This window comes from Hemitrygon akajei, chromosome 9 (assembly GCF_048418815.1).
Source record: "Hemitrygon akajei chromosome 9, sHemAka1.3, whole genome shotgun sequence".
Taxonomy (NCBI): domain Eukaryota; kingdom Metazoa; phylum Chordata; class Chondrichthyes; order Myliobatiformes; family Dasyatidae; genus Hemitrygon; species Hemitrygon akajei.
This window is the reverse complement of record NC_133132.1, coordinates 97,363,021-97,386,884: the sequence shown is the minus strand read 5'-3', so window position 1 is coordinate 97,386,884 and position 23,864 is coordinate 97,363,021. Positions and strand designations below refer to the sequence as shown.

General features: G+C 40.7%; 1 protein-coding gene across 2 annotated transcripts in view; it reads left to right on the top strand.

Moving 5' to 3' along the window:
* The window catches only part of galnt2 (UDP-N-acetyl-alpha-D-galactosamine:polypeptide N-acetylgalactosaminyltransferase 2), a 118,251-nt gene that overhangs the window by 58,433 nt on the left and 35,954 nt on the right, over positions 1–23,864 (top strand). For both annotated transcript variants that reach the window (XM_073056580.1, XM_073056581.1), the window contains exons 6-8: positions 54–119; positions 214–335; positions 17,975–18,062. In XM_073056580.1, the coding sequence (XP_072912681.1) occupies positions 54–119; positions 214–335; positions 17,975–18,062 (276 nt within the window). The remainder of the gene's footprint in view (positions 1–53; positions 120–213; positions 336–17,974; positions 18,063–23,864) is intronic.

The following is a 23,864-nucleotide window of genomic DNA, read 5'->3' as shown; positions in this document are numbered from 1 at the left end:
GTCATGTTGTCCGAAAGGAGTTTTTTTAAAAAATTGTGAATTCCTGCTTTCAGCTGAAGACGGCACTTTGCTATCGAAGATTGAGAAGGTCCGAATTCTTCGAAACAACCGACGTGAGGGTAAGTCAAGGTGACATGGCTGTATTAGCGTTTCTGTTTCTGAGATTTCTTTTAAGTCCCTGATCAATGATCTTTATTTAACTTACCCGGACAGGGCTAATGCGTTCACGTGTCAGGGGAGCTGATGCAGCACAAGCAGGCATACTAACATTTCTCGACAGCCATTGCGAATGCAATGAACACTGGTTGGAACCACTTCTGGAGAGGGTAGTTGAGGTAAGCTACTACGTTCATCATGTATCAGGTAATTGTAGTCTGTGCCAGCTCTCAGCTCTGTGTTCTGACGTACTTTCCCTGAAACCTCTAAAATTGTTACTTGCCCATTAGTTCCCTTTGACTTTCCTGCAATCGTCCATTTACACTGGGGCAGTTTGCAGCAGCAATTAACCTACAGCGCGTATTTACGATCTGAACGGAAATGGGAGCATCTGGAGGAAATCCACACAGTTACAGAGCAACATACAAACTCCACCCAGACAGCACCCAAGGTAGATGTCTGTGATACACCTATGGAATCGAGCAACATTTCTGGTTGCCCCACTTTATGGTATGGAGGCTCCAATGCACAGGATCAAAAGAGGCTGCAGAGGTTGTAGACTCAACCAGCCCCATTACAGACACAAACCTCCCCACCTTCGAGTGCATCTTCAAAAGACGGTGTGTCAAGAAGACAGCATCTGACAGCACTCGCCATCTGGGACTTGCCCTCTTCTCTTCCTACATCAGGGAGGATTAAAGATTAATTATCAGCCTTTATTGTCACATGTACACAGAAATATTGAAAAATACAGTGAAATGCATTGCTTGCATCAGTGACCAACACAGTCTGAGAATGTGTAGGGCACCAGCCTGCAAATGTCGCCATGTTTCTGCCGAGAACGTAGAATGCCCACAACTTAATAAACCTAACTCATATGTCTTTGGAAAGTGAGAGGAAACCAGAGCACCTGGAGGAAACTTATGCGGTCACCAGGAAAATGTACAAATTCTTTTTAGACAGCGGTGGGAATTGAACGCAGTTCACTGGCACTGGAAAGCATTACACTAACCACTAAGCTACTGTGCAAATACAGGAGACTGAAGATATATACTCAACAATTTAGGAACATCATCTTCATCTCTGCTGGCAGATTTTTGAATGATCCATGATCGCATGAACACAACCTTGCTAATTCTCTTTTGTACTATTAGTTTAATTTATTTATTATTGTAACATATAGTAAATTTTATGTATTGCACTACGCTACTAGAAAACAACAAATTTTGCGACATATGTCAGTGATAGATAGATAGATACTTTATTCATCCCCATGGGGAAATTCAACTTTTTTTCCAATGTCCCATACACTTGTTGTAGCAAAACTAATTACATACAATACTTAACTCAGTAAAAAATATGATATGCATCTAAATCACTATCTCAAAAAGCATTAATAATAGCTTTTAAAAAGTTCTTAAGTCCTGGCGGTAGAATTGTAAAGCCTAATGGCATTGGGGAGTATTGACCTCTTCATCCTGTCTGAGGAGCATTGCATCGATAGCAACCCGTCACTGAAACTGCTTCTCTGTCTCTGGATGGTGCTATGTAGAGGATGTTCAGAGTTATCCATAATTGACCGTAGCCTATTCAGCGCCCTTCGCTCAGCTACCGATGTTAAACTCTCCAGTACTTTGCCCACGACAGAGCCCGCCTTCCTTACCAGCTTATTAAGACGTGAGGCGTCCCTCTTCTTAATGCTTCCTCCCCAACACGCCACCACAAAGAAGAGGGCGCTCTCCACAACTGACCTATAGAACATCTTCAGCATCTCACTACAAACATTGAATGACGCCAACCTTCTTAGGAAGTACAGTCGACTCTGTGCCTTCCTGCACAAGGCATCTGTGTTGGCAGTCCAGTCTAGCTTCTCGTCTAACTGTACTCCCAGATACTTGTAGGTCTTAACCTGCTTCACACATTCTCCATTAATGATCACTGGCTCCATATGATAATAAACATGATTCTGATTCTGAACCTGGGCTGCTGGAGCAGCATCAACAGTTTCACGTTGTCACCTCCAGTTAATTCAGAGAAAAATCATATGTGGTATCAGTTGACTCCAATCACTTCCTTGCAGTCTGAAGCAAGGGATGAGGCAAAATGAATAAAGGATTTCATTGTTCTGCCCAGCTGGCTGAGGAAAAAACTTTGGGTGCACCCTTCCCAGTTGGCAGCTGGTCCGACATTCAATGCTAATGGTGGGAAATATGTCAAGAGTGAGGATTGCGAGGGGACGTCACGTGATGACGTAGGATCGAGACGCTGGAACCCAGCTCTCCCGTAAAAAGTCAATAAATTAATGTTTAAGTGAAGAAAAGTTAGTCAATACTTTCTAAAAGTTACTTATAAACTACTGCGGATTGTTTCAAGCTATGCCTCAAAAACAGAAGATGAAGAAAACTATTACCGGGAAGACAATGCAAGCTGGAACAGGAGCAAGGCCCACTTCTACTAAAGAACCGCGGACTCAGGTACATTATACTACCGGCGATACGGAACAGGAAACTGCGGCAACATCGGCCATTTCTAAAGGAAAAGACCAACGAGAACTGCACAAACGTGAAGGAAGGGGCATGCGCAAACGGGAGCAACCAGAACTACAAAGCCCAGTTACGACTGCAACTGAAAGTGAAAGTGACTCTGAGGGAGAGTCAGATTCTCTGGAAAGATCAGACGAAGATGGAGGTAAAAGTTCTTCTGGAAATATAGAAAAGACTTTGAGGCAAATAATGCATAAATTAGGTGCATTAAAAGTAATTAAAAGTAATCAAAAAGTACTGGGAAAAAAATGACAAATATGGAGATTATGCTTAATAAAATGACAAAGAGACAGGAAAAAATGGAAAAGAGAATTATGGACTTGGAAACTAAAACGGAAAACATGGTTGAAAGAATGAACAAAATGGAAGATGAGAATACTGTCTGGACATCAGAAAGAAAACAATTTATGGAAAAAATTGATAAGCTTGAAAATTTTAGTAGACGAAACAATATTAAAATTGTTGGACTTAAAGAAAGCATAGAAGGAGAAGATCCAATAAAAATTTTTCAAAAATGGATCCCTGAAAAATTGGAAATGGAAAGAGAAACTCCAATTGAGATTGAAAGGGCTCATAGATCCTTAAGGTCAAGACCTCAAGCTGATCAAAATCCACGATCAATTTTGATAAAATGCTTAAGATACCAAGATAAAGAAAAGATCCTGAAGGCGGCTGTCCAAAGTGCCAAAAATAGAAACGGGCCATTGATGATAGAAGGGAAACCAGTTCTTTTTTATCCTGATGTAAGTTACAACCTTTTGAAGAGAAAGAAGGAATTTAACCCAGTGAAAAAAGCCTTATGGGAAAAGGGTTATAAATTTATAATGCGTCACCCAGCAACACTGATAATTTCTTTGGAGGAGGGAAAAAAAAGATTTTTTTCCGATTATCGAGATGCGGAGGTGTTCGCACAAAAACTTCCATCTATTGGCTAATTACACATAGAGACTTCCAAATGTAATGGATTAAAGATGAAGATAGGGTCAGCGATCAGAAGTGATGGACATTTACGGATATTACAGGGGAGAAAAGCAAAATTTTAGAAATACTAATTGAGAATAGTATTTTTTTTCTTTATATATATATATACCTTTTTATGTTGCGGGGGGGCTGGGGAGCTTTGGATCGGTTACTGCGGGATTCACGTGTGCAATCATGGCGATTGCCATGACCCGTACAACAGAGGGGGGTAATGTTGTGTTCTTTTTTTTTTCACAACATTAGTAGGGGGGTATTTTGTTTTTTTCTTTATATTCTATTTTTCTTCTATCTTTCTGCCTGGATGATTGGTGGGGACACACATAGCAACATGGAGATTTTTAGAAAGTTTCCCAGGATACCACGAAAGTTGAAAGATTAGGTATTATTATAGATTGGAGTAATATAATTAAAAAAAAGACTAATTTACTGAATTTTTAAAGTTTTAATGTTAATGGGCTTAATGGGCCGGTAAAAAGAAAAAGAATTTTAACATACATTAAAAAAATGAAAATAGATATAGCTTTTTTTTACAAGAAACTCATTTAACAGACATAGAACATCAGACATTAAAAAGAGACTGGGTTGGAAATGTTATTGCAGCTTCATTTAACTCAAAGGCGAGAGGAGTTGCAATTTTGGTTAATAAAAATTTACCAATTAAAATACAAAACGTATTAATTGATTCGGCAGGGAGATATCTAATTATACATTGTCAAATTTTTTCAGAACTATAGACCCTTATGAACGTTTATGCACCAAATGAAAATGATGTAAAATTTATACAGGAGGTCTTTTTGAACTTGCCTAATGCACATGATAAAATATTAATAGGTGGAGATTTTAACTTTTGTCTAGATCCAGTTTTAGATAGATCAACAAAAGTTGTAACAAAATCAAAAGCAGTAAAATTAACTCTATCATTGATGAAAGACTTAAATTTGATTGATATATGGAGAAGAATTAATCCAAAAGAAAGAGATTATTCATTTTATTCAAATAGACATAAAACATATTCAAGGATAGAATTTTTCCTATTATCAACGAATATTCAAGATAGAGTGAAAAATGTGGAATATAAAGCAAGAATATTGTCAGATAATTCTCCTTTAATAATGACAATGATAATGATAGATAAAGAGGAATCAATTTATAGGTGGAGATTTAATTCAATATTATTAAAACGTCAAGATTTTTGTGATTTTATGAAAAAGCAGATTCAGTTCTTTTTAGATATAAATTCACATTCAGTTGATGATAAATTTATAGTGTGGGAAGCAATGAAGGCATATTTGAGAGGTCAGGTAGTAAGTTATACTTCTAAAATTAAGAAGGAATATATGATAGAAATAGATCAATTGGAAAAAGAGATTACAAAATTAGAAAAAGAATCTCAAAGAAATATGACAGAAGAAAAACAAAGACAACTTATTAATAAGAAGTTACAATATAATACACTCCAAACATATCGAACAGAAAAAGCAATTATGAGAACCAAACAGAGATATTATGAACTAGGTGAAAGATCACATAAGGTTCTTGCATGGCAGTTAAAAACAGACCAGACTTCTAAAACAATAAATGCAATTCGAACAAGAGTAAATAAAATTTCTTATAAACCTTTAGAAATTAATGAAGCTTTTAAGAATTTTTATTCTGAGTTGTATAAATCAGAATCACAAAATGATAATGTCAAGATAGAAAGGTTTTTATCACAAATAACTCTTCCAAAATTAAATACGGAAGAACAGAAGGGATTAGATATGCCTTTTACATTGAAAGAGGTCGAAGAAGCCCTAGGATCATTTCAAAGTAATAAATCTCCAGGAGAAGATGGTTTTCCGCCTGAATTCTGTAAAAAGTTTAAAGATTTATTAATTCCTCCTTTTATGGAGTTAATACACCAAGCGGGAAGAACGCATAAACTTCCAGAATCTTTTTCGACAGCTATTTTAATAGTATTGCCAAAAAAAGATAGAGATCTTTTAAAACCAACATCATATAGACCTATTTCTTTATTAAACACTGATTATAAAATAATAGCAAAAATCTTATCTAACAGATTATCTAAATGCTTACCAAAATTAGTACATATGGATCAAACAGGATTTATTAAAAATAGACAATCGGCAGATAATGTAACTCGGTTATTTAGTATAATCCATTTAGCGCAAAAGAGGGAGGAAGTGAGTGTGGCAGTTGCTTTAGATGCAGAAAAAGCATTTGATAGATTGGAATGGGATTTTTTATTTAAGGTATTGGAAAAATATGGATTAGGAGTATCTTTTATAAAATGGATTAAAACCTTAAATACTAATCCCAAAGCTAAAGTAGTGACAAATGGTCAAATTTCAACACCATTTCAGTTAACAAGGTCAACTAGGCAAGGTTGCCCATTATCACCTGCTTTATTTGTGTTGGCGATAGAGCCATTAGCTGAATTAATTAGAACGGACCCAGACATTAAGGGTTTCAGGGTTAATCAGGAAGAATACAAGATTAACTTATTTGCTGATGATGTTCTGCTTTATCTAACAAACCCATTGCACTCGTTGCGTAAATTATCCTATAGATTAGAAGAGTATGGGAAAATATCAGGCTATAAAATAAATTGGGATAAAAGTGAAATTTTACCTCTTACTAAAGGAGATTATAGTCAATGTCGATTAATAACCCAATTTAGATGGCCGGCAAATGGTATAAAATATTTAGGTATAAGAGTTGATAATGACATAAAGAATTTATACAAATTAAATTATTTACCACTATTGAAAAAAATTCAAGAAGATCTTGATAAATGGATAGTATTACCAATAACATTAGTAGGTAGAGTAAATACCATAAAAATGAATATATTCCCTAGACTACAATATTTATTTCAATTACTACCAATACAACTACCCCAGAAGTTTTTTCAAGAGCTAAATAAATATGTGAGGAGGTTTCTTTGGAAAGGTAAGATGTCAAGAATATCGTTGGAAAAATTGACATGGAAATTTGATCTAGGAGGGTTACAACTTCCAAATTTTAAGAATTATTATAAAGCAAATCAACTTAGATTTATTGCATCTTTTTTTGAGAAAGATAAACCGGCATGGATTAGAATAGAACTAGATAAAATAGGAGAAAACACATCAGAAGATTTTATATATAAATGGGAATCTAAATGGATACGGGAAAAGAAAGAATCTCCAATATTAAAACATTTGATTGACTTATGGAATAAGGTAAATGTTGACGATGAGACAAAGAAATCCTTATTAGCAAAGAGATCTTTAATTCAAAATAGACTATTCCTTTTACAATGGATAATCAACTTTTATATAATTGGTTTCAAAAAGGGATTAGATATATAGGAGATTGTTTTGAAGGAGGTATATTAATGTCATTCGATCAATTAAAGAATAAATATAAAGTATCAAACAACACTCTTTTTTGTTACTTTCAACTAAGGGCTTATTTAAGAGAAAAATTAGGTCAAACAATGTTATTGCCGAAATCTAATGAAATAGAAACTTTAATTCAAAAAGGAAAGATTAAAAAATTTATCTCTTGTATGTATAATTTGATTCAAAAACAGGCAATTAAACAAGGAGTCCATAAGTCAAGACAAAAATGGGAAAGTGACTTGAATATTAAAATTGAAGAAAAAAATTGGTCAAGACTATGTCTTGAGAGTATGACAAATACAATAAATGTCCGATTAAGATTAGTGCAATATAATTTTTTACATCAGTTATATATTACACCACAAAAAATAAATAAATTAAACCCAAATTTATCTGATCAGTGTTTCCGATGTAACCAAGAAATTGGTACTTTTTTACATTCTACTTGGTCTTGTTCTAAAATTCAACCTTTTTGGACAAATTTAAGAGTTTTATTGAAACACTTTTATTGGAACACAACTTCCACATAATCCAATATTACTTTTACTAGGTGATATTGAAGGGATAAAACCGATACCCAAATTGAATAAATATCAGAAAGAATTTATAAAAATTGCATTGGCAGTAGCCAAAAAGGCTATTGCAGTTACTTGGAAATCAGATAAATATTTAAGTATAGATAGTTGGAAGAAAGAAATTTATGGCTGTATTCCACTTGAAAAAATTACTTATAATTTAAGAGATAAATATGAAACATTTTTGAAAATTTGGCGCCCTTATTTACAAAAGATAGGATTAAATATATAGGTGCTCCGAAGATGAAATAATTGGTTATTTGGGGAAAGAAATAAGTATATATACTAAAGTTATTACGAACTCCATGGAGCATGTGGGGATCTTCCAATATCCAGGCATTCTTTCTTTTTTTTTCTTTATTTATTTCTTCTTTTTTTTCTATAGGGATGTTAGGGGGGAGGGGTTAAGGGGAGGGGGGATGGGTAATATACATTTTTTTTCATACACTTTTATTCTGTAATTACTTGAAAACACAATAAAAAAATCTTTTTAAAAAAAGAGTGAGGATTGCATCCTGTAGAGGTATGCGGGAAAGCCCACAATTCCAGGTCACTCTGTATGAAGATAGACCCCCCTCCCCCCACCATCCTCTGCCACGCCTTTCCTGTATGCACAAGCTGCCCCAGGAAATGCCTGATGAAAACATTTCTGGTCTGGAAAAAAAACAAGTGTTGCTTGATTTTGTTTTTTGAGAAAGTAAATGGCTGGCTGAAGTGATAGGAGCAGATTTGGGACAACATATTCACGTCATAGTAAAGCTTGGCTTAAAAATAGAACTAAATAATGAAGACCAAATAGTAGAATATGGAACTGGAAGTTCAGAATCGTGTTTAATACCACTGACATATTTTGTGAAATTTGTTGTTTTGCAACTGCAGCACCGTGCAATACATAAAAAAAATACTATTAGTTACAATAAAAAAAATACACTCACTGGCCACTTCATTCAGTACAGGAGTGGAAGCTGGTGTGGTCTGCTGCTGTGCCCCATCCACTTCAAGGTTTGACATGTTGTACATTCAGAGATGCTCTTCTGCACATCACTGTTATAACGCGTGGTTATTTGAGTTACTGTTGCCTTCCTGTCAGTTTGAACCAGTCTGGGCATTCTCCTTTGACCTTTCATTAACAAGGCATTTTTGCCCACAGAACTGCCACTCACTGGATTTTTGTTTTTGTTTTTATCATTTTCTCTAAACTCTACAGACTTGTGCGTTGAAGTCCTAGGAGATCAGCACTTTCTCTGATACTCAAACCAAACCATCTGGCACCGACAGTCATTTCACAGTCAAAGTCACTAAGATCACATTTCTTCCCCATTCTGATGTTTGGTCAGAACAATAACTGAACCTTTTGACCATGTCTGCATGCTTTTAATGCGTAGAGTTGCTGCCACATAATTGGCTGATTAGGTATTTGCTCTAATGAGCTGGTGTACCTAATAAAGTTGCCACTGAGTAGTTTATAAAATATTAAATGAAATAAGTAATGCAAAAAGAGAGCAAAGATGGTGAGATAATGTTTGTTGGTTCATTGTCCGTTCAGAAATCTGATGGTGGAGAGGAAGAAGTTCTCAAACAGGAAGTGTGTGTCTTCCAGCTCCTGTACTTCCTTCCTGTTGGTAGTAACAAGAATAGTGAAGGTCCTGGGTTGTCATGTCAGCAAAGCTTTTATTTGTCTTTGTTTTTGCAATGTATGCATTGCTGGTGATTTGTATCCGTAGTTGTATTGAAGAGGTAGTGGTGTGAAAATTATGTTTAACGTTTTTGTTTGGAAGAGTGAGATGCTGTAGATATAACGTGTATGGATAGTCAGAAAACGTTTAACATAGCATCTCACAACGATTCTAATGTATGTTTTTGAAGCTGGTGATGGACAGCGAAGGAAACACACAGAAAAGTTTGCATAATCCTTTGCCTACCTCATGCCATTACTTTGGTGTGCAGCTCAAAGGCATGTTGCCTGGAAGCCTGTCTTATTGCACCAACTAAACATTTGTGTTTAACTTCTTCCTGAAACTCATTAAAACTTATTAAGCAACCATCTGTGTTGGTAATTTATTCTACATATTTGCCATGTTCCTTGTAATAAAAATAAAATCCAACATTTTCTTTCTTTTCTCTTAATTTGTGTATCTGATGTCTTATGATCCTGTTCCTGTGGTGAACCTTTTTCAAACATTCCATAATTCCAATCTAGTCTTTTTCTATCTAGAAAAGCCTTAGGGTAGCTAGTATCATTTCATTCTGGCATCGAGTACGTAGGGATTACGCTTGGCTACTTTTCTCCTGCTTATATTTGAAAGTTTGGATGAGTATTGGAGTGTTGTCTCTGAACTTACTGACGAGCAAAACATTTGGGGTTCAGCCAACAGCATACAGATTGAGAAAGTGATTTGCGTAAGTGTCGTTTAGAAGCTTAAGGCAAATAGTTTAATACCAACTTGATTTTAATGAAGTTTATAGTTTTTTTTATCTGTTGTGCTGCACTGCTGCCGCAAAACAACAAATTTCACCACGTATGTCAGTGATATTAAACCAGATTCTGATTCTGATGCTTCTTGTAAAACATCCCTCTACTAGGGTTCTGATCATCAGTTCTAATATCTTTTTACTGTATTTTCTTTGCTAATGCATCTCTAAACTATCTTGAAATGTTTTACATTAAAGGTGCAACATAAATTGTTGCTTTTTATTTTAAGAGGTGAACCCGGCATTGGGGATTTGCACTGGATGGGAAGAAAAAACAGGCAACGGGATGTTCAGGTCACTCCTGTGGACTGAATGGAATTCTTTTGCAAAGTGGTGACCTGATCTACATTTATTCTGCCCAGTTTAGAGGTGAATGAGCCCAAATATTAGGCCTGACATCAGGATTTCGGGTTGGAAATTGCTGATCAGAGCTAAAAGGCAACAGTGGTGACAGAAGCCAGTGTTGGATTTTTAAAAATTCTGGTAGTGTGTTTCAGATTTCAGATTCAAGTTCATTTATTTATCACATGTACTTGAAAAATACAGTGAAATGTATTGTTTGCGTTAACAACCAGCACAATCTAAGACTGTGATTAGTGGTGTGCTGTGCTGCAGGGATCAGTGCGGGGTCTTTTGTTCGACATTTATATCAGTGAGCTGGATGATAACGTGGTTAACTGGATCAACAGGTTTGCAGGTGACACCAAGATTGGGGGTGTAGTTGACAGCAAGGAAGCTTGTCATGGCTTGCAGAGGGATCTACATCAGCAAGCAAAATGGGCTGAAAAATGGCAGATGGAATTTAATGCAGACAAGTGCGAGGTTTTGCACTTCAGTGGGACCAACCAGGGTAGATCTTAGACAGTGAATGGTAGAGCACTGAGGAGTGTGGTAGAACAAAGGGATCTGGGAATACAGGTCCATGAAAGTGGTGTCACATGAAGATAGGGTTGTAAAGAAAGCTTTTGCACATTAGCCTTCTTAAATCACTGTGTGCATGCATCTACTGATGCTTCTGGACACATCGTCAGTGATGTTCCTGGAATCACTGGGTGTTTCGGGTGTTTCAACATCATACACCCTTCTCCAGGTGACCCAGCCGGGGCTGATCAGACCCCAGCTTATGTCCAGATGGCTAGCTACACATGACTCCATGGCTCCCCTCTCTTGAGCCACAGCCAACTTGAGGCCCTCTCTGCCACATCGGTGGTGCTGCGGATGGCTCTCCTCTTCCTCTCTCCCTCGATGCCCAAATTGCTGTAGGCTCTGGCTAAGGAACAGGCTGCAAATTCCCTACAACCAACTTCCACTGGGAGACACCCCGCTCCCCATCCAGCCTGTTGGCTGTTGCTGACCAGTCCTGCATACTTAGATATCTTCCTTTCAAAGGCCTCTTCCAAGTGATCTTCCCATGGGACTGTCAGCTCCAGCATCACCACCTGCTTCATAGACTCAGACACAAGGACAATGTCTGGTCGCAGGGTGGTGGCTGTGATATGGTCGGGGAACCTCAGCTGCCTTTCGAGGTCCACCAACAGCTGCCAGTCTCTTGCAGAGGTCAGGATACCTGCTGATGTTCTTTTAGCGGGTATTGGCTGCTCCCCAGCTCTGACAATATGTTATGTTGAAATTGTAAAAGACGTTGGTTGAGAGAGTACAGAGAAAATTTACAAGGATGTTTCTGGGTCTGGAGGACCTTAGTTATAAGGAATGATTGAATGGGGCAGTTGGTATACATGTTGATGCAGTGTATAGTGAGACTGTGAGAATGGACGGCAGATGATGGGGCCAAATTGCAGTCAGTGGGATTAGTTGAAGTGTAACATGGGGGGCAAAATTGAAAAGGATTTTGAATACAGGACTGAAGGTGTTATATTTGAATACACACAGTATATGGAGTAAGGTGAACGATCTTGTTGCGCATTTGAAGATTGGCAGGTATGATTTTGTGGGCATCACTGAGTCATGACTGAAAAAATAGATTATAGTTGGGAGCTTAACATCCAAAGATACACATTGTATTGAAAGGACAGGTAGGCAGAGAGGGTGGAGTGGTTCTGTTGGTTAGAAAATGAAATCAAATCCTCAGAAAAATGTGACATAGGATTGGAAGATGTAGAATTGTGTGGGTAGAGTTAAGAAACTGCAAGGGTAAGAAGACCCTGATGGGAGTTATATACAGGCTCCTGACCAATAACCAGGATATGGAATATAAATTTCAATAGGAAATAGAAAAAAAAGCATATAATAAGCACAATCTTACGATAGTCATGGGGGATTTCAATATGCAGGTAGATGGGGAAAATCAGGTGGTGCTGGATTCCAAGAGAGAATTTGTAGAATACCTACATGACAGATTTTTAGAGCAGCTTGTGTTTGAGCCCACTAGGAGAAAGGCAATTCTGGATTGGTTAGGGAGCTGAAGGTAAAGGAACCCTTGGGAAACAGTGATCATGATATGACAGAATTCACCCTGCATTATGAGAGAGAAAAAATAAAATCTGATGTATCAGTATTACAGTGGACTAAAGGGTATTACAGAGCCACAAGAGACGAGCTGGCCTACATTGATTGGAAGGGACACTAGCAGGGATGACGATAGAGCGGCAATGGCTGGAATTTCTGGGAGTAATTTGGAAAGTGCAGGATAGATACATCCCAAAGTTGAAGAGGTATTCTAAAGGCAGGATGACACAACTGTGGCTGACAAGGGTAGTCAATGCCAACACAGAAGCCTAAGAGAGGGCATATATTGGAGAGCAAAAATTATTGGGAAATTAGAGGATTGGGAAGCTTTTAGAAATCAACAGAAGGTAATCATAAAAGTCATAAAGAAGGAAAAGTTGGAATATAAGCTAGCCAATAATATTAAAGAAATTACCAAACGTTTCTTCAGATATATAAAGAGTAAAAGAGAGGAGAGAGTAGATATTGGACTGCTGTAAAATGATGCTGGAGTGGTAGTAATGGGGTTCAAGGAAATTACAGACAAATTGAATAAGTGGAAGACATGAGCAGTATGCTGGAAGTTCAGGAGTGTCGGGGTCAGAAGTGAGCATAGTTGCTTTTACTAAGGAGGAGCTGCTTGAGAAGCTGAAAGGTCTGAAGGTGGGTAAATCATCTGGACCAGTTGGACTACACTCCAGCACTCTGAAGGAGGTAGCTGAAGAGATTATGAAGGCTTTGGTAATGATCTTTCAAGAATCACTAGATTCTGGAATGGTTCTGGAGGACTGGAAAACTGCATATATCACTCCATTTTTTAAAAAGGGAGGGAGGCAGAAGAGAGGAAATTATAGGTTGGTTAACCTAACTTCAGTTGTTGGGAAGATGTTGGAGTCCATTATTAAGGATGAGATTTTGGGGTATTTGGAGGAACATGGTAAAGTAGGTCAAATCAGCATGATTTCCTTAAGGGAAAATCTTGCCTGACAAATCTGTTGGAATTCTTTGAGGAAAGAACAGGCAAGATGGAGAAAGGAGAATCAGTGGATGTTGTTTACTTGGATTTTCAGACTGTGACAAGGTGCTGCACATGAGGCTGGTTAACAAGATAAGATTCCATGGTATTACAGGAAAAATACTAGTGTGGTATCTTTGAGAGGACTAGAATATAAGAGCAAGGATGTGATGCTGAGGCTTTACAAGGTGTTGGTCAGACTGCACTTGTAGGATTGTGAGCAGTTTTGAACCCCTTATCTAGGAAAAGATGTGTGCTGGCTTTGGAGAAGGTCCAGAGGAGGTTCATGAGAATGATTCCAGGGATGAAAGGATTAACGTATGAGGAGTGTTTGATGGATGTGTGCCTGTACTTGGAGTTTAGAAGGTGGGGGGGGGGGGGTGGAATCTCATTGAAACCAATCAAAAATTGTAAGGCCTAGACTGAGTGAATGTGGAGGAGGATGTTTCCTATAGTGGGTGAGTCTAGGACCAGAGCCTTAGAATAGAGGAATTGTAGCGGTGTGCTACATGCAGCGCTGAAATAACGACCCGGAGTCGGTAAACTGCAGTTAAAAAAAGATTTTATTTGAACTTCGCGGTCTCGCTTTAAAGCCTCCCTGATCCCGCCCTCCTCGGGCGCGGATGCTGTAGGGGGCACGTATTCACAGTCCTGTCCCGCGCGCGGATGCTGTAGGGGGCACGTATTCACAGTCCTGTCCCGCGCGTGGCTGCTGTAGGGGGCACGTATTCACAGTCCCACGCGGGCTTTTCCCTTTGTTGGTGAAGCAGACCTGGCGCCCTTTTGGGACTGGCCTTTATGCTGGCGCGCTGGCTATTTGTGAGCCGGTTCGAGTGCGCTAGGAAGTGGGTCGCCACATAACCCCGCACCACCCCAGAACCGGCGATACACCCCCCAATGTCCACAGTCTGGGCTGGACCCTGTTTGGGAGGTCGGCCTCTGCGCCGCGGTGCCGGAAACTCGACCGGTTGCGCCACGTCCACATGGGCCGGTTTGAGTCGGTCCACCGTGAAAACCTCCTCTCTCCCCCCAACGTCCAGCACGAACGTGGACCCGTTGTTCCTGATCACCGTAAATGGCCCCTCGTAGGGCCGTTGCAGCGGTGGCCGATGCCCGCCCCTTCGTACAAACACAAACATACAGTTCTGCAGGTCTTTGGGTACGCAGGTCGGGTTCTGCCCATGCTGCGAAGTGGGTATGGGGGCCAGGTTGCCGAGCCTCTCGCGTAGTCTGCCCAGGACTGCTGCGGGTTCTTCCTCGTGCCCCCTTGGGGCTGGTATGAACTCCCCGGGAACGACCAGGGGTGCGCCGTACACCAACTCGGCTGACGAGGTGTGCAGATCGTCTTTGGGCGCCGTGCGGATGCCGAGTAGGACCCAGGGAAGCTCGTCCACCCAGTTAGCTCCTCGCAGGCGGGCCATGAGAGCCGACTTTAGGTGACGGTGGAAACACTGTTCGACTGTGGGTGGTAGGCAGTTGTGTGGTGCAGCTGTGTCCCCAAAAGGCTGGCCATAGCTGACCACAGGCCGGAGGTGAACTGGGCGCCTCTGTCGGAGGTAATGTGGGCAGGTATACCAAAGCGGGACACCCAGGTGGCGATCGGTGCCCGGGCGCAAGATTCGGAGGTGGTGTCAGTGAGCGGGATCGCCTCTGGCCATCTGGTGAACCGGTCCACGATAGTGAGGAGGTGCCGTGCTCCGTGCGACACTGGCAGGGGGCCCACGATATCCACATGAATGTGGTCGAAACGCCGGTGGGTGGGGTGGAACTGCTGCGGCAGAGCTTTGGTGTGCCGCTGCACCTTGGCCATCACGTTGGGGTCACCAATTGTAGCGGTGTGCTACATGCAGCGCTGAAATAACGACGCAGAGTCGGTAAACTGCAGTTAAAAAAAGATTTTATTCGAACTTCGCGGCCTCGCTTTAAAGCCTCCTTGATCCCACCCTCCCCGGGTGCGGATGCTGTAGGGGGCACGTATTCACAGTCCTGTCCCGCGCGTGGCTGCTGTAGGGGGCACGTATTCACAGTCCCACGCGGGCTTTTCCCTTTGTTGGTGAAGCAGACTTGGCGCCCTTTTGGGACTGGCCTTTATGCCGGCGCGCTGGCTATTTGTGAGCCGGTTCGACTGCGCTAGGAAGTGGGTCGCCACAGGATGTCCATTTAGAACAAAGATGAGAAGGAGTTTCTTTAGCTAGTGGGTGGAGAATCTATGGAATTCATCAGCATGGACAGCTGTGGAGACCAAGTCAATGTGTATATTTAAAGCAGAGGTTGATATGTTCTTTGTCAGTTAGAGCGTCAAAGATTAGGGGGAGAAGGCAGGAGAATGGGGTTGAGAGGAATAATAATCAGCCATGATGGAATGGTCTAATTTTGCTCTGATGTCTTATGGACTTATGGTCTTATAATTGATACTTGTACTGAAAATGCATAAACCTTTGAACAGGAGGAAATTACTTTGTTAATGCTTGAGAGCTGGGCAGTGATACCCTGTTATGGAATCATTGTGTCACATTACTAGTGTCTTTTTCCACAGTCTCTGTCATTTGAATTGTGACTGAAAGCTCTAAAACACTATGGTCCCTCCTCATGGCAACTATTAGGACTGTATGTTGCCAAAATTGACTCCAAGCTGCTTTTCCAGCATTGTGCTGACTTCACCTCAAATTTGAGAAGGGCTAATTTGTTGAGCAATTCTCCTTGGTCAACCAGAAATTAAAATCCAAGCTCTTTGTAATGGTTAACCAATTCACATGCACGATCTATACCATGATCAGCAGAATCTGTTGGGGCAGGCTGTACGAAGGGCTGCCTTCTGATAAAGGAAGACCTGATATGGCCTATAATGTGATTGTATTGTCTATTAAGTTACAAACAAAATAACTATTAATTCAGTTGTATTTTTGAATGAGTATGGCAGGCAATAATATCCCAATGCTGTTGTTATACAGAATGAAGGATTTCCATTAAACATGGAGCTTGCTACTCTTGTTTCTGGCCCAAAGGCATGGGTTGGTAGGTTAACTGTTCGTTGTATACGGCTAAGTGTTTTCACTTACTGCTTCTAGTTCTTAAAACCTCTTTGATCAAGCCATGTCCATCTGGATTGATATCTTCTTATATGTTTGGAGTCACAACTTAAGAGTCTGAAAGTCATACATCTTGGAGAGAGTACAGAAACAGGCCCTTCAGCCCACCATGTCTGTGCTGACCATCATGCACTTATTTTAACTAATCCCATTTAATTTGTTTTATATATCCTTCCCATATTGTCCACAACTCCCTCAGATTCTACTGCTGACCACACTAGGGGCAAATTACAGTTGCCAATTAACCTACCAACCCATGTGACAGTGGGATGTGGGAGGAAGCCAGAGAACCCAGGGGAAGCTCACTCTGTCACATAGAGCCTGCAAACTCCACACAGACAGCACTGGAGGACAGGATTGAACCCTTGGTCATTGGATCTGTGAGGCAGAGCTCTGTAGTTAATCCACTGTGCATCCCCAGGACTCCCAAAAAGCATCTTGGACTGTAAATACAAATTATCTTGTCCTATCCTGACATACATTAGTGTAAGCTATAATTGTTTTAATATTTTCATGGTTGAAGAGCTTGAGACAGTCGAGTAGACTAAACAGTAGAATTAAATACACAAACTGTTTGGTTTCATTTAAATTTGTTCACCTGATTGAAGGTAATCAATAGATCTTTCCTTCAGTATGTATCAGATTCAAGATTGTTTATTGTCATTCTTCAGTACACAAGCATAAAGGAGAACAAAATGATTGTTACTCAGGATCTGATGCAACATAAAAACACAATAAGCATAAAGAACACAATAAATATATAACATAAAAGCAATCCTATGAAAAAAACTGTACAAGTACCTGAGTCTGGCTGTATACACAAGATTAGCTTGAATACATAGACTGATTACACATAAAGGGATGCTAAGTGCAGGAGTATTTGTACGTAAGGTGACATTGGCAGGAAATGATAAAGTGTTAGCTGTGGTAAGATTGTTCTACGATGAACTTTCAGAAAGCAGCTGGCAGCTATATGAATACGTTAAACCTCAATCCATCTGCCCCAGTATATAAATACAAGATCACTATTTTGAATATGCCAGTCCCTCATACCTTGACTAATCGTCTCCTAGCTGACAGCACCAAAGTGCATATCCAATCATTCTGTTTGTGGAATCTTGCTATGTACAGGTTGCCTCTCATCTTTTTCCCCCAATGTTAGAACAGTGACTTTTGTTCAAGTGATACTTTGTTTGACGCCTTGGGACTTCCTGAGATTGCCAAGAAGCCATACAAGATCATTCATTTAATAATTGTTTATTTTGCCCAGACAGCAATATCATTTTTCTGTCTGTTTATTTGCTCTTCACAGGATAAGACCAGAGTGGTTTCACCAATAATTGATGTTATCAACATGGACAACTTTCAGTATGTGGGGGCATCTGCTGATCTAAAAGGCGGTATGTAGAGTGCAAAAAATTTAATGCGTACCACCCCACCAGCCTCCGTGTCTAGCACATAATTCTTCGCAACTTCTGTCATATCCAATGGGATCCCATTACCAAGCACATCTTCCCCCCCCCCCACCCCCTTCCCACTTTCTGCTTTCCACAGGGATCGCTCTACTACGCGACTCCCTTGTCCATTCATCCATCCCCATTGATCTCCCTCCTGGCACTTATCCTTGCAAGCAGAATAGGTTCTACCCTTGTCCCTACACCTCCTCCCTCACTACCATTCAGGGGCCCTAAACAGTTCTTCCAGGTGAGGTGAAACTTCACCTGTGAGTCTGTTGGGGTCATATACTGTGTCTGGTGCTCCCTGTGTGGTCTCCTGTATATTGGTGAGACCCACCATAGATTGGGAGACCTCTTTGCCAAGCACCTATGCTCCATCCACAAGAAAAATCGGGATCCCCCAATGGCAACCCATTTTAATTCCACTTCGCGTTCCCATTCTGATATGTCTATCCACGGCCGCCTCTACTGTCGTGATAAGGCCACACTTAGGTTGGAGAAACAACATCTTATATTTCATCTGGGTAGCCTCCAACCTGATGGAATGAACATCGATTTCTCGAACTTCCGGTAATATCTCCTCCCTCACCTTTCCCTATCCCCTTTTTCCTTTCTCACCTTATCTCCTTGCCTGCCCATCACCTCCCCCTTATGTTCCCCCCCTTTTCTCCATGGTCTTCTGTCTCTTTCACCAATCAATGTCCTAGCTCTTTACTTCATCCCTCTCTCCACCTTTTAATACTCCTCAGCTTTTTTCCTTCAGCCCTACCGAAGGGTCGCAACCCAAAACATCGACTGCGCTTTTTTCCATAGATGCTTCCTGGCCTGCTGAGTTCCTCCAGCATTTTGTGTGTGTTGTGTATGTCAATGATTTTTGGACTATAGGATTAATAGATTTGTTGCTAAATATGCCGATGATACAAAGATAGGTGGAGGAGCGGGTAGTGTAGAGAGACTTAGATAGGTTAGGCGAATGAGCAAAGAAGTGGCAAATGGAATACAATGTTGGTAAGTGTATGGTCATGTACTTTGGTGAAAGAAATAAACGGACAGACTATTATTTAGATGGGGATAGAATTCAAAATGCAGAGATGCAAAGGGACTTGGGAGTCCTTGTGCAAGATACTCTAAAGGTTAACCTCCAGACTGAGTCGGTGGTGAAGAAGGTGAATGCAATGTTGGCATTTATTTCTAAAGAATATAAGAGCAGGGATGTGATGTTGAGGCTCTATAAGGCACTCGTGAGACCACACTTGGAGTATTGTGTGCGGTTTTGGGCTCCTTATTTTAGAAAGGATACAGTTCAGAGAAGATTCATGAGAATGATTCCAGGAATGAAAGAGTTACTGTATGAGGAACATCTGGCAGCTCTTGGGTTGTATTCTCTGGAGTTCAGGAGAATGAGGAGGGATCTCAGAAACATTCCGAAAGTTAAAAGGCCTGAACAGATTAGATATGGCAAAGTTATTTCTCATGGTAGGAGAGTCTAGGACAAGAGGGGATGATTTCAGGATTGAAGGACATCCTTTTAGAACTGTGATGCGGAGAAGTTACTTCATCAGAGGAATTTGTTGCCACGAGTGGCTATTGAGGCCAGGTCATTGGGTGTATTTAAGATGGAGATAGATAGGTGCTTGATTAGCCAGGGCATCAAAGGGTATGGGGTGAAAGCAGGGGAGTAGGGATGACTGGAAGAATTGGATCAGCCTGTGATTGAATGGCGGAGCAGATTTTATGGGCCAAATGGCCTACTTCTGCTCCTATATCTTATGGTCTTAATTAAATTTGACTAACCAGTTGTCATGTAAATAGCAACTTTAAAGTGAAACAACAATCTTTAAAAGAATTAAATTATGGAAATTTTAGCAAATCAGGCAGCATCTGTGGAGAGAGTAAAGAAGATAATGTTTCAGACCATTAGAACTATAAAGTGTTTCAATTGATGATGAATATTTGCAGAATTAGGGAGGCTCAGGAGCAGATTGGAGAACAAGGGCCTGGTAGAGAATAGGCATGATTAAATGACAAAAACAATGCAAATTGATGTGATAATGGAGCAGATATAAAACAGAAAATGGACTGGTGGATGCTGTATGCAATCTAATTGAATGTTCAATTCAATCACATTGACTTCATCAAAGTTCAGAAATCAGAGGTGCAGAGGGACTTGGGAGTCCTTGTGCAATGGTTAGAGAATTGCTTCACTTGATGGAAGTACCTTCCTTCTTTGTGTTTAATGTTCTTCAGAAGGTTGGACCTGAAGAGACTGTCTATGTGTCTATGTTTAAAACTCCATATTTTCCATTTTACAAACTGGTATTATGGGTATGCCTCCCTGATCATTCACAACTACTGGCCTTTGGGGGTGAAAATTAGAAATAATGTCCTTATCAGCCAAAAAAAATCCCAGAATTTCCTTCTTCAGCCCTTTATCTCTTCCAGAATCACTATCAGGTCTTATCACCCTTGACATATGTCATGAAATTTGTTTTGTGGCAGCAATACAGCACAATGCATAGAATATACTATAAATTATAATGAAATATATCAAAACATTAAAATAATACAAAGAGAGCAAAAAATAGTGAGATAGTGGTCAAATCACAAACGAGAAAATCTGCAGATGCTGGGAATCCTAGCAACACACACAAAATCCCAGCTGTGCCTGCCTGTTTGTCGGCCACGTGGAATAGCCTATGTCCAAGCCTACATTGGTGACCATCACAGACTTTCCCTACTCTACATTGATGACTGCATTGGTGCTGCTTCCTGCACCTGTGCTGAACTTGTCAATTTCATCCACTTTGCCTCCAACTTCCACCTGACCGTCAAATTCACCTGGTCCATTTCTGACATTTTCCTTTCTTGATCTCACCATCTCTATCTTCGGAGACAGTTTATTCACTGATGTTTATTATAAACCAACAGACTCTCACAGCTACCTGGACTATACCTCGTCCCACCCATACTTGTAAAAACGCCATCCTCTTCTCTCAATTCATCCATCTCCACTGCATCTGCTCTCAGGATGAGGCTTTTCATTCTAGAACATAGGAGATGCCCTTTTTCAATGAGAGGGGCTTCCCTTCCTCCACCATTAACTCTGCCCTCAATCACATCTCTTCCATTTCACGCATATCTGCTCTTACCCCATTCTCCCACCATGCTACCAGGTTTCTCTATTGGCTTTCTCTTGTCCTCACCTACCATCCCACTAGACTGCACGTCCAGCACATAATTCTCTGAAACTTCAGCCACTTCCAACTAGATCCCACCACCAAATACACCTTTCACTCCCCCCACTTTCTGCTTTCTATAGGGATTGCTCCCTATGTGACTCCCTTGTCCATTCATCCCTACCCACTGATCTCCCTCCTGGCACTTATCCTTGCAAGCAGAACAAGTGCTTCACCTGCCACTACCATGCAAGGCTCTAGACAGTCTTTCCAGGTGAGTCAACACTTCACCTGTGAGTCTGTTGGAGTCATATACTGTGTTTGGTGCTCCCAGTGTGGCCTCTTGTATATCAGTGAGATCCAATGTAGATTGGGAGACCGCTGCGCCAAGCATCTATGCTCTGTCGGCCAGAACATGCGGGATCTCCCAATGGGAACCATTTTAATTCCACTTCCCTTTCCCATTCTGATATGTTCATCCATGACCACCTCCACTGTCGGGATAAGGCCACAGTTAGGTTGGAGGATCCACACCTTATATTCCATTTGGGTAGCCTCCAACCTGACGGCATAAACATTGATTGCTCAAACTTCCAGTTATGCCTTCTCCACCCCACCTTTCACCATTTTCCATCCCCTTGTCCCTCTCTCATGTTAACTCCTTGCCTGCCCATCACCTCCCTCTGGTTCTCCTCTCCCCCCTTCTTTCTTCCATAGCCTTCTGCTCTCTTTCACCAATCAACTTTCTAGCACTTTACTTCATCCTTCCCCCTCCCAAGTTCCACCTATCATCTGATGTTTCTTTCTAATCTCTCCCCACCTTTCAAATCTACTCTTCAGCTTTTTTTCTCCAGTCCTGCCAAAGGGTTTTGGCCCGAAATGTCGACTGTACTTTTTCCCATAGATGCTGCCTGGCCTGCTGAGTTCCAGTGAAATGGTGGTTATGGGTTCATTGTTTATTCAGAAATCTAATGGCTGAGGGGAAGAAGCTGTGCTTAAAAAGTTGAGTGTGAGCCTTCAGGCTCCTGTACTTGTTCTCTGTTGGTAATAATGAGAAGTAGGCATGTCTTGGATGGTAGGGGTCCTCAGTGACGGATGCCACTTTTTTGTGGCATAGCCTTTTAATGATGTCCTCGAGATGGTGGGGAAGCCATTGTCCATGATGCAGCTGGGTGAGTTTATAACCCTGAGCCTCTTGCATCATTCCCACTCAGCCACCTCCCCCTTATCTCATCCCATCTATCACCTGTCAGCTTGTGATCCTTTTCTTCCCCCCACCTTCTTGTTCTGGCTTTTCCCTCCTTTCCAGTCTTGACGAAGGGTCTTGGTCTGAAATGTTGTTTATTCCTCTCCATAGATGCTGCCTGACCCTGATGAGTTCCTCCAGCATTTTGTGTGTGTTGTTCAGGAACTGAAACTGTCTGGTGGTGGCAGAATATCAAGAAGAGGGTGCAGGAAATAAGCCTGTAAATCCCACGATAACATGCAGCTCAGTTACTGCAGTGGTGTAATTTTGGGGTTAGTCTTAATGCAGTGTCTGCTCATTGTGAGTCAGTGGACATATCAAGATCACAGCCAGGACAGCTGGGGAGGATATCACGGTACCACATTAGTAATCTTTAACAAGGGAAAGCAAACTGCAGTTATCTATTTCTGTATACAACCTTCAGTATTCAACAGCCTCTGTTACTGCAGTCCCTGCCCTGCTGCTGGCTTGCAGATGTGCCTGTGTCTGTATAGCAGATGGCAATGAGAACATCTCCTAAATGAAGCCTGACACCTTGCACCTTGTCCTTCAGTAAGGTTTGGGCAGGAACACTGCTGCTATCATAGCTTGAATAAATGTGGACTCCTACTTGGCGTTCTTTTTGTACAATGCATCCTCTTTCCAGCCACTTATCCTGTTCTGTGTGGTCAGCTTGTCAGTGCAGACACCCAAAATCCCAGCAATGCACTATGGTTCCTCTGAAGTACTGCTGTTCCGATACACTCAATAACACTCAAAAGGAATCTACTTACTGCTGTTCCGATACACCCAATAACACTCAAAAGGAATCTACCAGTAAGTAAGTCATTGATAATTTCTTTGAGTAGATGATGGATCCCTGTAATATTCAGGACTCAAGAGTGTGAGGTAAAGTTGGATGTTTATTGGGTGGTTGAGATGAAGAAGGGAAGAATTAGCCTAAAATCTGTTGTCACACTGTTTGACATTTATGGTCTGCATGCTTTGCATTCATACAGCAGGAATTCACAGTACTATTACTAATGCCCACAACGATATGGCCTGCAGCACATTTCATCTCATTAGTCTACGTGCTTTGTATAAATGCCATTATTGAGCTCTAAAAGCACTTTTGGCACCCAAAAAGCAATTGTACATCTAATAATCACAATTTCTTATCTTGTACGTCTGGTTTATTTTGGATTAAGTAACTAAAATATTCCTGATGTATCTCTCCTGAACAATAGCTATCATTTTCAGTTTCCTCTGAAGTAAATATTGTTCTAAAATGATTACTCTCTGATCCTTCAGCACTGCTTTATTATCTCCCCTACTCATGTAATT